This window comes from Peromyscus maniculatus, chromosome 11, assembly GCF_049852395.1.
Source record: "Peromyscus maniculatus bairdii isolate BWxNUB_F1_BW_parent chromosome 11, HU_Pman_BW_mat_3.1, whole genome shotgun sequence".
Lineage (NCBI taxonomy): Eukaryota > Metazoa > Chordata > Mammalia > Rodentia > Cricetidae > Peromyscus > Peromyscus maniculatus.
This window is the reverse complement of record NC_134862.1, coordinates 99981015-99998490: the sequence shown is the minus strand read 5'-3', so window position 1 is coordinate 99998490 and position 17476 is coordinate 99981015. Positions and strand designations below refer to the sequence as shown.

The window sequence follows — 17476 nt, the reverse complement described above, 5'->3', positions numbered from 1 at the left end:
GAGACATACCTACAGGGGAGAGGGGAGAGGGGGGACAGGGGGGAGGGGGGACAGGGGGGAGGGAGAGAGGGGGAGAGGGGGGAGAGGGGGGAGGGGGGGAGGGAGAGAGGGGGGAGAGGGGGGAGAGGGGAGAGGGGGGAGGGGGGGAGAGGGGGGAGAGGGGGAAGAGGGGGAGAGGGAGAGGTGGGAGAGGGGGGTGGGGGATGGGGTCAGGGAAAGGAGGTGGAGGGGCTCAACGACTGTGTATAACCTGGCATTCGCGGCTCTGTGCTCGTCCCTAGAGAACACTGTGCCTTGTTATCTCTAATTGGACTCTTAGGGCACAAGCTCAGTAGATCTGGTCTCTTGTTTCTGTCCAGGCAGGGGGCAGAGGCTCTGATAGCCTTGATACCAGGTGATCGCCTCAGAAGACAGAGATAAGGTCTCCCCTGGAGCAGAGATAGGCCTGGTCACCTCATACAATAAAGATAAAGTCTCCTTATAGGCAAAGGTCGGGCTGTTTATGCTCAGCAGAGGTCCTCCGTCGTGCAGCCAAACCTGTGTCTGTCTGTCTACCTGGCAGCTCTGTCTAGCCCTGAGGGTTCGGAGGCAGTGGACTGGGGGAAGAGAATCAGCTAGAGCCCGAGTTCTCTGCTGTGAACCAAGAGTTTCATTTCTTCTTTTAGTGCCCAAGCTCATGGAAGTAGGAGGCCACCCTTCAAGCTACTCGAAACTAGCTATCTACTGTTGGGAAGTGAAAACGCAGCTCTGGTCTTATTTTATCACATGTCCCCAGCCCTGTTAGGGACAAGGGCCTGAGATATAGCCCAGGCTGGCCTGGAGTTCACTGTCCTCCTGAGTGCTGAGATTACAGGTGCTCACCATGACACCAGGCCAGTTTCTTTCATAGTATTTCTAAATAATTCACAGACATTGAAGACTGATGGAAGAGAATTTATTGTGTGGTCTCTGGACATGTACTTTATCCAAATATGGCATTATCTGAAAGATAAAAAATACATTTATTGGGCTGGTGAGATGATGAAAGGCTAGAAGACTCAGAACAAAACATCAAAAAGAAATACATCTCAGTAATACAATCCATTGCACAGTTTTTGGAATAACCTGAAGGGCAGAGAGGATCATTACTTTCATTTCTTTGTTCTTATGCTAGGATTACCTGTGGACACTGCATATTTGAGACACACACACACACACACACACACACACACACACACACACACACACACGGGGTGGGGGAGGGAGAAGAGCGTGGGTCAAGTTCCTGAGGTAGGAGCTGGCTCAGCATGTCGTAGGAGAGGAATAAAGCAAAGCAGAGAGGCCCGGGGTGAGCAAAGGAGGTCTGCACCTGGGCTGTTCATGGAGAATCGTGCCCCACAGGGTGGGATGTGGATTTTATCCTCAGTGTGTGCCCCACAGGGTGGGGTGTGGATTTTATCCTCAGTGTGTGCCCCACAGGGTGGGGTGTGGATTTTATCCTCAGTGTGTGCCCACAGGGTGGGGTGTGGATTTTATTCTCAGTGTGTGCCCCACAGGGTGGGGTGTGGATTTTATCCTCGGCGTGTGCCCCACAGGGTGGGGTGTGGATTTTATCCTCAGTGTGTGCCCCACAGGGTGGGATGTGGATTTTATCCTCGGCGTGTGCCCCACAGGGTGGGATGTGGATTTTATCCTCAGTGTGTGCCCCACAGGGTGGGGTGTGGATTTTATCCTCGGCGTGTGCCCCACAGGGTGGGGTGTGGATTTTATCCTCGTCGTGGTAGGAAACCACAGATGAGTTTTGTGCAGCGCGTAACATGTTCTGAACAGTTCCCTCAGGCTGTCCTGTGAAGTAAATGTGGGAGCAGAAAGGGTGCAAACTAGGTAGCCAGAGGGCCCCGATACACTTCTTTGATTATAGGTTGGGCCAGTGCAGTGGAGGGTTCAGATTCAGAACTGATTCTGGAGGAGGCGTTGATAGGACGCGCTCACACACAGTGTGGAGTGTGCGGGCCAGCGTTCCACTTTGGCTACTTTCCCAGGTGAGGAAGGTGAGGCTGCTGACAAGTGATGTGTTTGGTAACAGGAATTTTGTCTCAGCGATACTGAACTGTAGATGACTTCAAGTAGAGTGGCAATGTGATAGACAGTATTCATGGCTGAAGGTCAGAAGAGGGGTCAGAAATTAAAATGCGGGGTCATCAGAAAAGAGATGAAATGTTAGTCATCTGGCAGTTGTCTAAATGGCAATGTCCCCACAGGCTCAGGCATTTGAACACTTGGTGCCCAGTTCATGGTGCTGTTTGGGGAAGTTTAGGGGACGCAGTCTTGCCAGAAGAAGTACGTCTCTGGGATTGAGCTTTGAGAGGTTCGGGCTTCACTCTCCTCACAGCTATCTCTCTGCTTTGTGCTCCAGGTCCAAGATGTGAGCTCTCGGCATCCTGCTCCACCCGCCATGCCTGCTGCCTCCACCCTGCCATTACGGACACTAACCCCCTGCAGCTCTAACTCAAAACGTCCTGTCACAGTAACAGAAAGTAACTGTAGTCCACCAGCTGCCTGCCTCAGGCTCCCTGAGAGGACCACAAGGCCCGTGTTGGACCTCCTCACCCTTCCACATTCAGGATAGGAGAGCACTGTCTTCCAAAGAGAGGCTGTTACTTTGTGGCAAATGATGTGTATAACTTAATTTGTTGAAACCTACCAAATTAATGCCTTTTTCAAACCATCATGTCCCAGCTCCTAACTTAACGAATGATTTTCTCTGCACCTGCTGGCCTCCAGGGCTCTCTCTGTCATTTGTTCTCAGCCGAGAGCAGCAGACCTCAAGTTCTGCTCTGGGAATGGCTGCTTGACCTCTTTTTAGGGAGCTTCTCCAGTGAAGGTCTGTTTTTTCAATAAACCAGCATTTTTATCTTCATCCTATTTCTCAATGAAACTCAAATCAAAGGCAAGGGGCTTTCTAAATATGAAAGACGTAATGTTTGGGGGTTATTGCTTTACAGTTTTGACAGTATGAAAGCTAGTTGTGGGATTAGACATGCTAGACTCTGAACTGTATGAAACCACGCATGGTCCTGCCCTGTACTGTATGAAACCACGTGTGTTCCTCTAAGGGGGACGTTCTCACTACCATCAAAGTGCAGAGAACTGACATACTGCTGTTCTGAATAGTTCCACTAAAGAACTGCACTTTTTTCTTTTAGAATTAGGAATGGAAAACATTCTTTTTTATAAAGATAGTTGAGTTTTGTTTATTTTTTTTTAAAAGAAATACAGTTGTTACAGACTAACCTCAAATCACAATACAGTGTCTGGGCTTTCCATGCCACACTGTACCACCACTCCCTAAGGACACTGGCCAAAAGCAAAGTCATGGCCACTAATGGTCAATGTGGGCTAGTCTTTGTGAACTAAATTAATAATGCATTGGCTATAGTGAATATAATTACATATGCACACTTTCTCTAAATAAATGAGAAGATATTGTCAGTTGCCTGCCTTGACTGTAGAATAGATAGTCACAATCCATATTTTAACACCAAAACACCACCCCTCAACCAACTTCTAGCCATAGTTTTAGTACTGCTTCTTTTGGCATTATATGTCACATTTGTTACTAAAACTCCATTTTACTTCAGTTTTGAACATCAAATTCTGTAGACAATGAAATTGGTGACACAGGAGGTCTCTGAAGGGAATGCAGCTTTTCTCAAAATGTGCTTGTCAGGCAGTTAAGAACCACCTTAGTCTGCTGGGAATGCAGACACAGGCCCAAACACCAGTCCACTGAACGAACTGGCCTGTGGTGGGGCCTGGGGTCCTACAGACACAAGAAAGCGAGTCTCTGGTCTGTAGTGGAGCTTATACCAAATAATCTATTTTTGCCTTCAGAGACCCCCAGGGCAATGTCTTCGAACCCCTTTCAACCCAGAAATTCTGCTGAGTCTCCATATTTACCCCTCCTGCAGGTTGGTAGGAGTCCTACCATATTATCTTACTTTTCGGTGGAAAGTGCCTTCTCTCCTTGCGAACAAAGAGGCCCCGACCGACCCAGGAGGTCCTGCCACTTTCAGGAACAGACTCTTTGACGTTCATACAATCTAAAGACTGGTAGGCCTGGCTGAAGTGCCTCTTCTGAACTCGCAGGAAGCTGACTTGATTGCTTCTCTCCACCTGACAGTAGGACTCACGCTTTTCGTTTATCTCTTCCAGAAGCTGCTTTCTGCTCAGTCTGTCTTTTTTCACATCAATGCTCTTGTTCACAGATGCCATTTTGTTAGCACACCAGTTATCAGCTGACTCTTGCCGTCCTGCAAACACATTGCTTATTCGTTTCCTGTCCAACTCAGAAGCCAGATTCACCATCATATCCACATTTACCAGTACTTTCTTCTTCTGCAAGACCATGTTTGGAAACATGCTACAGAACCGACTCAGGTCATTTATTGGCCCCCAAATACTGCAAGATTCAGCAGCACCCAACAATTAATGCTGTATTTTCCTGCCACAATAGCCTGTGACTGATCTAAGATGGGCCTGCAGTTTACGTTTCCCTCTCTGACTTATGAACCTTTTTCATTTTATCTCTCTGCTTTGGGAAATCTGTGAGCTTAGAGCTGTATCTTTTACAATACCTGCTGCAGTTTGAACACAGTATAATTATAATGGAGGAGCCTGTTAAGAAGCAGCTGAACCTGGGTGCCTTAGCACTCATATCTGTAACCTCAGCATTCAGGAGGTTGAGGTAGAAGGATTGTATTGAGTTCACGGCCAGCCAGGGTTACAGAGTAAGCTCTGGGTCAGCCTGGGCTAGGGTGAACTCCTGCTTCAGAAAACAAAACAACAATAAAAGCACATACAAAAGATAATTATAAACTACCTAAAATAGTCTGCTGGTATTTAAGTGATTAAATAGATATCTTTAGATATCTATTGCTGAAGTAAGAAAAAAATCCTCTCAAAAATTGCCAATCCAATCCTCTCAAAAAACCTCTGAAGAACCACCTTAGGCTTCTGGGAATGCAGACTGCAGGGGCTGGCATTTGGATCTGGCAATTTTTAATTAAAGGAATTAAAAATGTTTTGTAGAACAATTAACATCAAATAATTTGAGTTGTTTTAGTAATGCTAACCATTCTAAGTACCAATTAATAATATGACAATAAAAATTATCAAGAATAATTTGCCTGGGTGTGATGGTGCATACCTTTAACCCCAGTACTAGGGAGGCAGAGGCAGGTGCATCTCTGTGAGTTCAAGGCCAGCCTGGTCTACATAGTAAGTTTCAGGACAGCTAGGGCTATGTATAGATACCATAATCAAAAAAACAAAAACACAAAACTAAACAAACAATGGATAAACCTAGTTGGCTCAAATACCTCATTTAATCATTAAATATCTCTTACTAAAGATACAAATTTATCAGAACTTAAACTCTAAATTCTACCTCCTTCAATACTTTTGGAGGATACTAGGAACTGCATATTTGAGACAAGAACTTTACCACTGACATTCTCAGCCTGGCTGTTGATAGTATTGTTATCCTCTGGATGATGTGCACATGAAAACAAATGGACAGAGGATCCACATTTTGTTGAAAGCCCATTTTATAGATCTATTCAAAGGTTCACTGGGATCACAAAATTAACACTTTATATCACTTACAAATTTGAGCCCAACACTCAGCTGTGGAATGCAGCGGTAAAACCATGGACTTGTGGTCATTTGGGTCTCTGTGCTACCTGCGCTACCTACTACACACACACTTTAAGTTACCTTCTCAGGGCCTCAGCTTCCTGACAAGTCAGTGAAGATAACCAGCTCAGAGTATCACATAGACTAGATGAACTAATACCTATCAGAGTCTACTATTGCCCATCCTCCACGAATGGTCATGCAATTTATCTCGTAATCAGGCGCTTTGAAAAGAAAAAGGTGTAGTCTACCTGATAAGTAAACAGTATATCTTGGTCTCCCTAATCACTAATCTGTTTACATGTGTTGTGATGAAAATTGGTGGGCTCCAGTGAAGCTGAAACTACCGAATTCTTGTTTTAAAAATCAATTGAGACATTCAGGAGGTCAAAAGCAGAACGCCTGCCAAGACTGAGGCCTGGTGAGCACCAGTCTGCACAGGCTGCAAGCCTGGCAGAGTGGCCCTTTGGGTGATTGGCACAGGAACAGGTCAGTCTGCACAGCTCGTTCTCCTAATTTTACAATCTTCTAGATGCAGACAAGCTGTGTGTGTAACCTATGACACTGAAGATATTTGAAAATGTGAAGCATGAACACAGAGACTTTATTTGTAGAGTTCATGTTAAGCTTTGCTGTCACTAAAATCTGTAGCCCAGGTCAGTACTTGTGGCTTTCACAGTCTGTGGAAGACAGCACAGAGCAGCAAGAAGTCTGTTTCCTGCTGCCCGCCCTGGTGAGGAGTGTGGCCACTCTACCTTCTTCTCTCCGCTCTCAGACTTTACTCTCTGTGGTCCATTTGGCATCATATTCTTCACGTCTGTGAGGTTTTGTTTCTTCCAATGTCTAAGATGACCCGAGTGTTGTACTGGAATGCTGTCAAGTATTCTTGTGCACCCAAAGGTAGAAGAATGTGTTAGATCTGAGATGTTGGCTGTGAATTCAATGGATCAAATTTGAGTTCTCAATATAGATCAAGTAAGGTGGCTTTAAACAGAAGCAGGGTACACTATAGTCCCAGTTACCTGGAGGCTGAGGCAGGAGGATCATTTGAGCCCAGCAGTTCAAGAACAGACTAGGCAATATAGTATGATCCCATATCAAAATAACAGCAAACTACAAACATATGCAAAATAAGGTTATACATTGACTGGTTTACCAAAGCTTATAGGAACTTGATCATCTAGGAGAGTGGTATTTGCTAGTTCAGTGTTTACAGTGATTTTATGAATACAACTACAAGGATAATGAGAACAGACTACATACACAGAGAAATAGTATTATTATTTCTACAGGCACAGAAACTGTGAATTACCTTGAACAACACCAACCCGAAGCCTATGAAGTACACAGTGGGAATCAGCCCATTGGACTGTACCCCGGTGATAGAACTTTCTGAGCTCTGTGAATCACCTCAGCTCTGTTCTGTTCTCAGAACCCTGCTTAACAGAGGAAGTCTCTTCAGAGACCACTTCTTTCCTAACTACGTGTCCTTGGCTAAGCGACCTGACTTGTGTTTATTGTCAGTGAGATACTAAATCACCTGTCAAATGGGAACAAAGATACTCATTGAGTTGTGTGGCAGACGACAGGGAAGAAGCTGGGATTATGTAAGGCACACATGGAAAGCTGTGCTGTGGGTGCTTCCGTTTGCTGGGTGCTGAATTTCTTGAGCGCCCATTCCATGCCTGGTCCCAATCAAGAGCGTGCTCCCGTGAAGAGAGGTGCTAGGAGCTCACTTGGGTGTTGGCATGAGCATGAAATTCCAGCTACAGGGAAGCTGAGGAACAAGGATCACTTGAGACCAGGAATTTGGGGGCAACTTGAGTAATATCACACAATCTCATCTCCAAAAGAAAAAAATACCTTCATGTTTTGCACAAAGGACTATTCAGATATCTTTTTTTGTTTGTTTGTTTGTTTTTGTATTTGTTTTTAGGCAGTCTCACTATGTAGCCCTGGCTGTCCTAGAACTCACTATGTAGACCAGGCTGGCTTCCAACTCGCTGTGATCCACCTGCCTCTGAGTCCTGGGACTGAGGGAGTGTGTCATCACACTGGCTCAGATATCTTTTCTTCAGAAGAGATCTCCTCCTGCTTTTTAAGAAATTCTCAAGAAATAAATTTCAGAAATATAAAAGTCAGAATTTCTTTTATTTCTTGCAGGAATTAGTGATGGGGAAAGACTGGTAGTGAAAGTTTACACACCAGTTCACTGAATAAGTGTGTAACAGTCAGCAAACGAACTACGTCTAGTGAGCCTGGGGTGTGGTGACTGTGGAGACCAATGTAGAGTGGTTGAGGGATGAGAAGAGCTTTGTTTTGTTTTGAATGCCACAGATAATGCAAAGAGTTATCAAAAGGTTATAATTGATTGAACATAATCTTGACATTTTTAAACCCAAGGATACTGGATTCTCTCACTTCCAGGGCAGCTGGAGGAAGGTTTTTACCCTGTGGGCTTTGGCTTACTTAGAGATGGGGCTAACCATTATAGATCTTTGGGATTTGATAACAAATTAAACTGTCTTCTGGAATTAAAAAGACTGAAAAAGATGGTCAACATTAGTTTTTCTAAAATATATTTGAGGTTATTAATTTAGAAAGTTATGAATGCTGTGCCCAAATACCATTATTTTATAATGTGATAATTTGTATTGTAAGTAACCTACCCTGGTTATTCTCAAGCAACAGATTTTCCTTGCTCAGAGATTATTTTCCCTGCGGGCTGCACTTTAAGACTACAGTGATCCTCATCCTCCCAATACTCGGGTTTACCAGGCACCCTACACGTCACTAAAGGCTTACTTCATTCTGTTCTGACACTGAGCCACACCAGCTTTCACTCATCTAACCAAAGGGACGGTGTGCTAACATCGTCATGTTCTCAGGTCTAGACCTGAGGAATCTGTTTGCTATGGTAGTGTCTTAGGGTTACTATTGCTGTGATGAAACACCATGACCAAACCAACTTGAGGAGGAAAAGATTTATTTCACTCATAGTTCCATAAAACAGTTAATCATCAAAAGCAGTGAGGACAGGAACTCATGCAGGGCAGGAACCTGGAAGCAGGGGCTGATGCAGGGGCCATGGAGGAGTGCTGCTTACTGGCTTGCTCAGTCTGCTTTCTTATAGAATCCAGGATCACCAGCCCAGGGGTGGCACCACCCACAATGGACTGGGCCCTCCCCATCAATGACTAATTAAGAAAATGCACAGGCGGTGGTGGTGTACACCTTTAATCCCAGCACCCGGGAGGCAGAGGCAGGCGGATCTCTGTGAGTTCGAGGCCAGCCTGGTCTACAGAGCGAGATCCAGGAAAGGCACAAAGCTACTACACAGGGAAACCCTGTCTCGAAAAACAAAAACAAAACAGAAAAGAAAAGAACAGAAAAGAAAAGAAAAGAAAAGAAAAGAAAAGAAAAGAAAAGAAAAGAAAAGAAAAGAAAAGAAAAGAAAAGAAAATGCTCTAGAGGCTGGAGAGATGGCTCAGAGGTTAAGAGCACTGGTTGTTCTTCCATAGGTCCTGAGTTAATTCCCAGCAACCACATGGTGGCTCACAACCATCTATAATGAGATCTGGTGCCCTCTTCTGGCATACAGGCAGGAACACTGTATACATAATAAATAAAGAAATCTTAAAAAAGAGAAAGAAAGGAAGGAAGGGAGGGAGAGAGGGAGGGGAGGGAGAGAGAGAGAGGGAGGGAGAGAGAGAGAGAGAGAGAGAGAGAGAGAGAGAGAGAGAGAGAGAGAGAAGAAAGGAAAGAAAGAAAGAAAAAGAGAAAGAGAGAGAAAGAAAGAGAGAGAGAAAGAGAGAGAGAGAGAAAGAAAGAAAGAAAGAAGAAAGAAAGAAAGAAAGAAAGAAAGAAAGAAAGAAAGAAAGAAAGAAAGAAAGAAAGAAAGAAAGAAAGAAAGAAAAAGAAAGAAAGAAAGAAAGAAAGAAAGAAAGAGAAAGAAAAGTGCCCTACAGGCTTGCCTACATACAGCCAGATCTTATGGAGGCATTTTCTCCATTCAGAGTCCTTCCTCTCAGATGACTCTAGTTTGCGTCAAGTTGACATAAAACTAGCCAGGTAGCTAATTTGTATCTACTGCTGTGCTAAGGATACTCATTCTCTGAATTGCTACTGAGCATTCCTGTCTAGGTCAATGCTAGGGGAAGGAGATTCAAAGATGACTCAAGAGAGTTGTGTGTGGTGCTGCACATCTGTGATCCCAGCACTCGGGAGGTTGAGACAAGAGGCAGGAGTTTGAGGCCAGCTTGGGCTACATAGCAAGATTTTGTTTCAAAAAAAAAAAAATGAAAAAAAAAACTTTAAGCAGTATAAAAAAGTTTTAAAAATATGATTTTAGATGGTTTCTGCCCCAAACAGCAAATAGTTATTTGAGATACTAATATGCACTTATTGTGCTAAAACAGTATTGTATATATAATGATGGAATGACTTTTTTGCGTGTTTCCTCAAGTAATTTTGCATACAAGTGAGCTTATAAACACATAGGCTGTCTTGTAAAAACTATACATGCTTCTCCAGATACTTCGGGGAGCAACATGGAGCCTTCAGGAAACCACAGGCGGAAATTGTGTTATGTGTTCTATTTATTATTCATCTGCTCTTCCACCTCAGTTTCATCTCGTAGACCACGGTGTGTTTTGATTCTGCTGCTCTGGTCAAGAACGTCAGTGGTTCTTTAGTGTAGAGAGTGAGGCTGACTGAAGTTCAAGGTCCCCCGCCCCCAGTTTGGCCCCAGACCATATTCTTTACCTTGTAGCCATCCCAGTCTTCCTGAGATGCCCTTTCTCTTCTTCCTGGCTGGCATTGCTCACACTCTGGAGAGCTCTCCAGAGCGAAGCGATAGTGATGTCTCCAATCCCACTCCTCACCGCTCCCCCAACCACATTCCTTCCTGAGGCTACAGAGACCTTATCACCCTCTCTTCATAATCTTCCTCATGGAAAAAATGTGTGCACGCACACCCATGGCTTGTCAAGGCTTGCTCATCACCTAGGAGTTGTTCCATTCTCCTGTCTTCCTCTCAGAACTGCTGGCTCACTCAGCTGATCTCTGGCTTCAGCCTTGTTCTCTCCTTTACTAGGGCCTCTTTAGATTAGGTGACTGACTTCTTGTGGCCGAGCTCATCTGGCAGTTCCTCTACACACAGCTTTCAGGGAATACTTATTCTCCAACCATATGCAAATAGAAGCCTTAGGATTCCTCTGGTGTACATGCTTTGGACTGGCAAGGGATAGGAAGGAGACAGAAAGTCTGTTTTTGTCTGTCCAATTCCTTCTTCAAGGTTTTACCAGATTAATTCCAAAGTAGTGAACTCTAAAGAGGAGAATAGAGAGGCTGCCCAGTTGTTTTAGCACAAACTTGCCAATGAAGACACCGGCTGCCACGGTGGGAGGGTGAACAGTAGACGGACTGTAAATTCGGGATGTCCTTGAATGCCATGAATGTCAATCTGTATTTTAACTCCTCCCCCAAGACAAGCTTCAAGCAATAAAACCAAAACAAAGTCCTGAATAAGGCTGTAGAAATGGCTCAAGGGTTAAGAGGAAATATTGCCCTGGCAGAGGACCTGAGTTCAGTTCCCAGTAGACGGCTGATGACTACCTGAAACTCCAGCTCCAGGGCCTCTGACACCCTGGTCTGGCATCTTTGGGTACCTGCACCCATATACAAAAACCCATACAGAGACATAATTAAAGATAAATCTTTTTAAAAACACCTGCACTAATGGGGAAGGGTGCTGAGGAAAGTCAGTGCAAGTTTCAATCAATTCAAATGAAGCAATTAAAAACGGTGAAAGAGCCGGGCGGTGGTGGTGCACGCCTTTAATCCCAGCACTCGGGAGGCAGAGGCAGGCAGATCTCTATGAGTTTGAGGCTAGCCTGGTCTACAAAGCAATGCCAGGACAGCCAGGACTGTTACACAGAGAAACCCTGTCTTCATAAACCACACACACACACACACACACACACACACACACACACACACGTGAAAGAACATTTTGAGATATTTTGAATTTATTTACATTTATTATTATTACCATCATCATTTGTGTGCTTATGCTTTGGTCATCATTATGTGTGTGTGTGTGTGTGTGTGTGTGTGTGTGTGTGTGTGTGTGTGTATGTGTGTGCTTTGATGCACATGTGGAGGTCAGAGGACAGCTTGTGTGAGTCAGTTCTCTTTCTTGCACTGTGTGGATTCCAAGGATGGAGCTCAGATCATCAGGCTTGGTAACAAGTGCCCTTACCTTGCTGAGTCAGCTCCCTGGCCCTCAAGAAGCACTTGTTATATTGATATTTATTTACTTGTTTAATAATGATTTGTTTTTATTTGTATTTTATGTGCGTTGGTGTTTTGTCTGCATGTGTGAGGGTGTCAAACCCCTCAGAGCTGGAGTTACAGACAGTTGTGAGCTGTCACGTGGTTGCTGGGAATTGAACCCAGGTCCTCTGGAAGAGCAGCCAGTGCTCTTAACCGCTGAGCCATCTCTCCAGTCTCTATTTTGTTGTTTAAAAGAATACACCACCAGGCGGTGGTGGCTCACACCTATAATCTCAGCACCCAAGAGGCAAAGGCAAGTGGATCTCTGGTTCAGGGCCAGCCTGGTCTACAGAGTGAGTTCCAGGACAGCCAAGGCTACACAGAGAAACCCTGTATCAAACCCTGCCCCCCAGAAAAAAAAAAACCATTTTGATCTAAGTTTAAACGTATTAAATCTGTAAATATTATTTTAAATATTTTAGATGGTATGATAGGTTTTCCATGACTGTGGCAAAATACCTGAGAAAATCGGCTGACCGGGGAAGGGTTTAGCTTGATGGTTTCAGAGGTTCAGGCCATGTGTTGGCTCCATTACTTTGGAATGGTGAAGGGGTAGGATATCATGGTAGGGAGCATGAGGCAGGGCAAAGCTGTTCACTTCATGGTAACAGAGAAGAAAAGACAAAGAAAGGGGCTGGGCTACCTAAAGGTCCCACCACTCCCAACACAACCAGCATCTGAGGACCATGTCTTTAACACACTTGACTTGGGGGAATAGTTATGATTCAAACCATAACAGATTATTTGTTTTCTTAGACTTTTAGTAGGGTTCAACAGTTAAATGTAGCAGTCTCCTATTTCCATTATATAAATACTCCCATTATGAACAATTAAAAGCTATTTTAGATTTACTTTATTTTGCCATATGCTTGCCTGGTGCCTACATAAGCCAGAAGAGGACTTCAGATCCCATGGAACCAGAATTACAGATGGTTGTGAGATACCGTGTGAGTGCTTGGACTCGAACCTAGGTCCTCTTCAAGAGCAAGTGCTTTGAACTGCTGAGCCATCTCTCTAGCCCAAGATGGACAGTTTTAATCGACCAGCAGTGCTCGCACTAGAGGCAAAATCCATCAGTTCTCCCCAGCCTGTGCAAGCTGGCTACAGCGTTGCTTAAGTTTATCTCGTTACAAATTAGACATTCTATTTAAGAATCTCTAGGGGAATATAGATCACATGCTTAACCTTAAGTAGAATTAAAATGTTTAAAGGAATTTGAAGTTGGTAATCGCAGAGCTTGAAGAAGTCTTGTCACCGTCACGGTGAGGTTAAGCAAATGTGGAATGACCGGCCCTAGATGTGACGCACACCTGAAAGATCTGGAAGAATGATGTGTTCTCATCCACCAACGTGGCTTCATCTCACTGACAACTTCAACTGCTGCAAAGGACCAAGAGAAGAAAAATGAAAACTCAGGAGGGACAATCCTGATTTTTATTCTAGGAATTCAATGTATGTGCACAGCTAATATGTCTCAGTGAGGTGGTGGAGAGCACACACAGGAGGGTTTCAGTTTCTGGACTTCCCCACTTCTTTCCACTTCTGGTCGTCCCCAACCCCCAGAGTAGAACGGCACAGTGACTGCTGCTCAGGCAGATGGAACATGGTTACACTCGTGTAAAAGTGAATCCATCCACTCCCCATGAAGTATAATGGACCATATGTCTGTTAGCAGTGTTCTGGCTTGTACCCTGCCCTCTGAGTTTCTTGGACTACAGGAAACCTTTGCTCAAGGACAGCCACATCACATCACTTCTAATGGAGTCTTGGACCTTGACTCCCAGGTGCTGGTCAGGTTCCATATTACTAAACTGTTACTGCTCAGATCTCTACAAGCTTGGTAGTTAACACTCACGATACAGCTCAGTCTGACCTCGACTCCTGGCCAAGTGATGCTCCCAGTGGTGCCCTTTCCAACAGAGATTAAGGTTCATGTCATATTCTACACCCTCACATATGGTAGAGAGGATGACTCATGCCTACATTGGTTAATAAGTAACTCAAGACAGAAAATTCAAGGTTAAGGGAGTTAACAAAACTACAGAGAGACATTGCTACCTTTTCCTCTCTTGCTATATTCCATCCTTCATGGAGCTTTGTTGAAACGGGCATATGAATTTTATCGAATCCTTCCATTAGAAGCCTCTTACTTTACTTTGCATAAAGCAACAACGTCAGAAGAATCTCAGACATCACATAGCTCAGTTTTCTGAGAATTCTGTGAAATTCAGGAATCATATCCATGACATACCTGCCCAGACAAGTTTTTAAGGCTTGTGTGGGAGGATGTCAGTAATCACGTAGTTGTCCAGGTAAGGAAAATGGTGGTTCGCCCAACTGTTGATCGCCCCATGAAAGAAAGGCACTGAAAGGATAAACGGCGCAGGTGGGTCGACGGAAGAGTCACAGCCACGGCAGAACCCAATATTAGTTTTCAGAGCTTTAATGGGGGGGGGGGCAGACCTGGCAGGGGAGGGAAGTGGGGCAGAGCAGACAGCAGAGAGGAAACAGAAAGAGTGTGTGTGTGTGTGTGGGGGGGGGTCTCTGTGCAGTTTTTTAAGGTGGAGATTGTGTGACCACGCAGTGGTATGCAGTCCCCGGCGCCCCCCTGATGATGGAAGACCCGGAAGAGTGACAGCAGGATCCTAACAGGTTCCCCTAGTTAGGCAATGAGCTTCTTAGACAAGCCACTGAGTGCTTCACTTCAGGAGTACCTGAAAACGCCCACTAGGAACGGGCCCTACCACTGCAAATTCAGTTTGAAAGTGATTGGTGTGAACAAGTGCTTGACAATCCAAGCAGGCTTAGACAAGCTGGGGTCAAACCCGATTAATAAAAAGAATAAGATATGAATAGATAATAATGGTGATAACATTTACCAAATATTAATATAGGAAGAGATCAGGTTCTCCTAGAATGTGTGGTATTTACTAATCATTTATTTTTCACAACAATGTCATCAACGCTGACCTATACATGCACATGTGTACACACACACATACACACACACACACACACACACACACACAGAGGGGGAAAGAGACGGAGAAACAGGCAGACAGAGAGAGGAGACTATTCCAAGGCCATGTAGCCAAAAAATGAAAAAACTAGGGTTTGAACCCTAGCCTTTTGAAGCTTGATATTTTACCACTATACTGGGTTTCTTACTAACTACTCAGAGAAAGTCTACCACATACCAAGTATTGTTCAACCCTTTAATCATCATAACAGTCCCACAAAGGATTCTGCCATCCTAGTACAAAACAGCTCTGTAAAATGCCCAAGGTCACACATCTAGTGAAAACTAAAGGTGGAATTTAGATGTCCATAGCCAGCTGTGGTGTCCCACACCTTTAATCCCAGCACTCAGGAGGCAGAGGCAGGAGGATCTCTGTGAGTTCCAGGCCAGCCTCATCTACATAGTGAGTTTTAGGACAGTCAGGACTATGTAGAGAGACCCTGCCTCAAAAGTATATGTGCGTGCGTGCGTGCGTGCGTGCGTGTGTGTGTGTGTGTGTGTGTGTGTATAGATATCCCTAAGCCCAACCACACATATATATGTGTATATTGTGTGTGTGTGTATATTGTGTGTGTGTACCTATGCAGCCTGTCCTCAGTTATAATGCCCTTCCCCACATCTACAGACTCCCCTAGGTAGTAGGCTCCATGTATGGTTACAGTGTTATAAACATAACTTTATCATGTGCAGGGAAGGCACATGAGAAGGAGAGCAAGAGTAACATAAACATCTGTGGAGGAAAATTAAAACTGATTGGCTACGCCAGAAACCTGGGCAGTTGTCAGCCAATCCTTGTTAACAATGGAGAAGATGACCGATCTAAGCACAAGGAGCCTAAACAACCAAGAGACCCCAATTTCATGCAGAGAGAAGAGGCTGTCTATCAGATCTGGTAAGAGAGGATCTCCAAGTCCTACCAGGCTAGGGGAAATTATATCTAATCTATCTTGCCAGTCTGGGGCCTTTGAAAGGGAGAGAGTTTACAAATAATCTGAATGTTTACTATGCCTGGGCATCTGAAGAAAGGTACACAGCATTCGATCCCTGATCCCTGACCCGAACACTTTTGCTTTCTTAAGAACAGGTCGGGCTGGTAGAGTGGTGCCTGCTATGCACAGAGCCCTGGGCTGGCTCCTCAGCACTGCATAAAACTGAACATGGAGGCACATGCCTACAATCTCAGTACTTGGGAGGCTGAGGCCGCGAGTTCAAGGCCTGTCTAGGTTCTATGAGGCTCCATATCAAAGACAAAACAAAAAACTCAAATGGCCCTGTTGTGTTGTCTAGGCTGCCAGGGTACCTTCAAATCTGTAGAGTCGGGTGATTCTTCTGCCTGTGTGGAGGTCAGAGGACTACTAGCTCTCAGGAGCCTCTTCTCTCATTCATCGTGTGTGTTGAGGAATCGAACTCAGGTTGGTAGGCTTGGTTGGCAACAAGACACCTTACCCACTGAGCAGTCTTGCCCTATACACGCTTGATTTTTCTTAAATGAATTCATTTACAAAGTGCTTTGTGGAACTATTCCCTGGAGCATGGGTAACCCCAGTAGCTGCCTCACGATATACAAGGACTTCTCCCTCTGCAGCCCTGACGTCATTCATCCCCCGCTGCTATCTCCCGAGGCCTGGAGGTTTGGGGTCTCAGTCTTGCTCAGGTCCTAGGCAGGCAACCGCAGCCTCTGTGACTTCTTTAGTGCCTTGCTCATCAAACAGATTTCAGCCAGGCGTGGTGGCGCCCATCTTCAATCCCAACACTCACGAAGCAGAGACAGGTGGATCTCTATGAATTCCCGGTCAACCTGTCTCCACAGTCCCGGGCCAGCCAGGGCAACAAAGTGAGACCCTGTCTAAGAAAGAGAGGAAACGCCTGGTACCCCGTGTTTTCACACACAGCTTTCCAAAGGGTAGCAGGCTGACTTTGTCAGTGGTCCAGGAAGACCCCAGGACTTCCGGAGCTCTTGTCTTCATCCGGTCCTGGCACAGACAGCCGTAGGTCACTGGAGGGGAACAAGGGGCAGGCAGGGACTGCGCCTTGTCCCATCACCTTCAGTCCGCTCTGTGGACGGAGACGGGCGGCTCCGGACCGCACAAAGGGCCTGCTGCAGAGGAAACCTCTTTCTCTGGCTGGACTGAAGCCCTTTCCGGCCCTCTCCTTCCCAGATAACCCGAGGATACCCGCGGTCGAGCGAGCGCAGGCAGAGGCCTAGCGCAGGCAGCATCTAAAGTGGGGAGCACGCCTGCTCCGGGCTCCCAAAACAGTCTCACATTTGATCCCGCCCCTCTTCCCGGCAACTCCCTGATTGGCTCCCCAGCCTCCAAAGGCGCCCAATGATTGGCTGGAGGCCCGTGGCCAGGGGATACGCGGCGCCCTGGGGGCGGGGCCTGCCGGCGGGAGCCACACCGCCGGGCGCCGCGCGCGCAGCTTCACTTAGTCAGCGGGCGGCGC

General features: G+C 45.5%; 1 protein-coding gene across 2 annotated transcripts; it reads right to left on the bottom strand.

Annotated features, from left to right (window-relative positions):
- Positions 1 to 912: 912 nt before the first annotated feature.
- On the bottom strand, positions 913 to 7079 carry Spata45 (spermatogenesis associated 45). Of its 2 annotated transcripts, XM_042258844.2 has the most exons (4): positions 6989 to 7079; positions 6432 to 6607; positions 3981 to 4292; positions 913 to 981 (listed from the first exon to the last, which is right to left on the bottom strand). In XM_042258844.2, the coding sequence occupies exons 3-4, from the start codon at positions 4252 to 4254 to the stop codon at positions 962 to 964; spliced, it is 294 nt and encodes a 97-aa protein (XP_042114778.1). In that variant the 5' UTR covers positions 4255 to 4292; positions 6432 to 6607; positions 6989 to 7079; the 3' UTR covers positions 913 to 961. The 2 variants fall into 2 exon arrangements, with proteins under 2 accessions (XP_042114778.1, XP_006998931.1); XM_006998869.3 differs by lacking the exon at positions 6432 to 6607 and having other exon boundaries at positions 6989 to 7072.
- Positions 7080 to 17476: the final 10397 nt, after the last annotated feature.

Coding starts and splice junctions, on each gene's coding strand:
- Spata45 (XM_042258844.2), bottom strand. CDS start 4,254: ATGGCATCTGTGAACAAGAGCATTGATGTGAAAAAAGACAGACTGAGC. Junction 982..3,980: donor AAGGCACTTTCCACCGAAAA/GTAAGATAATAT, acceptor TTTATCTTTCAG/ATAATGCCATATTTGGATAA.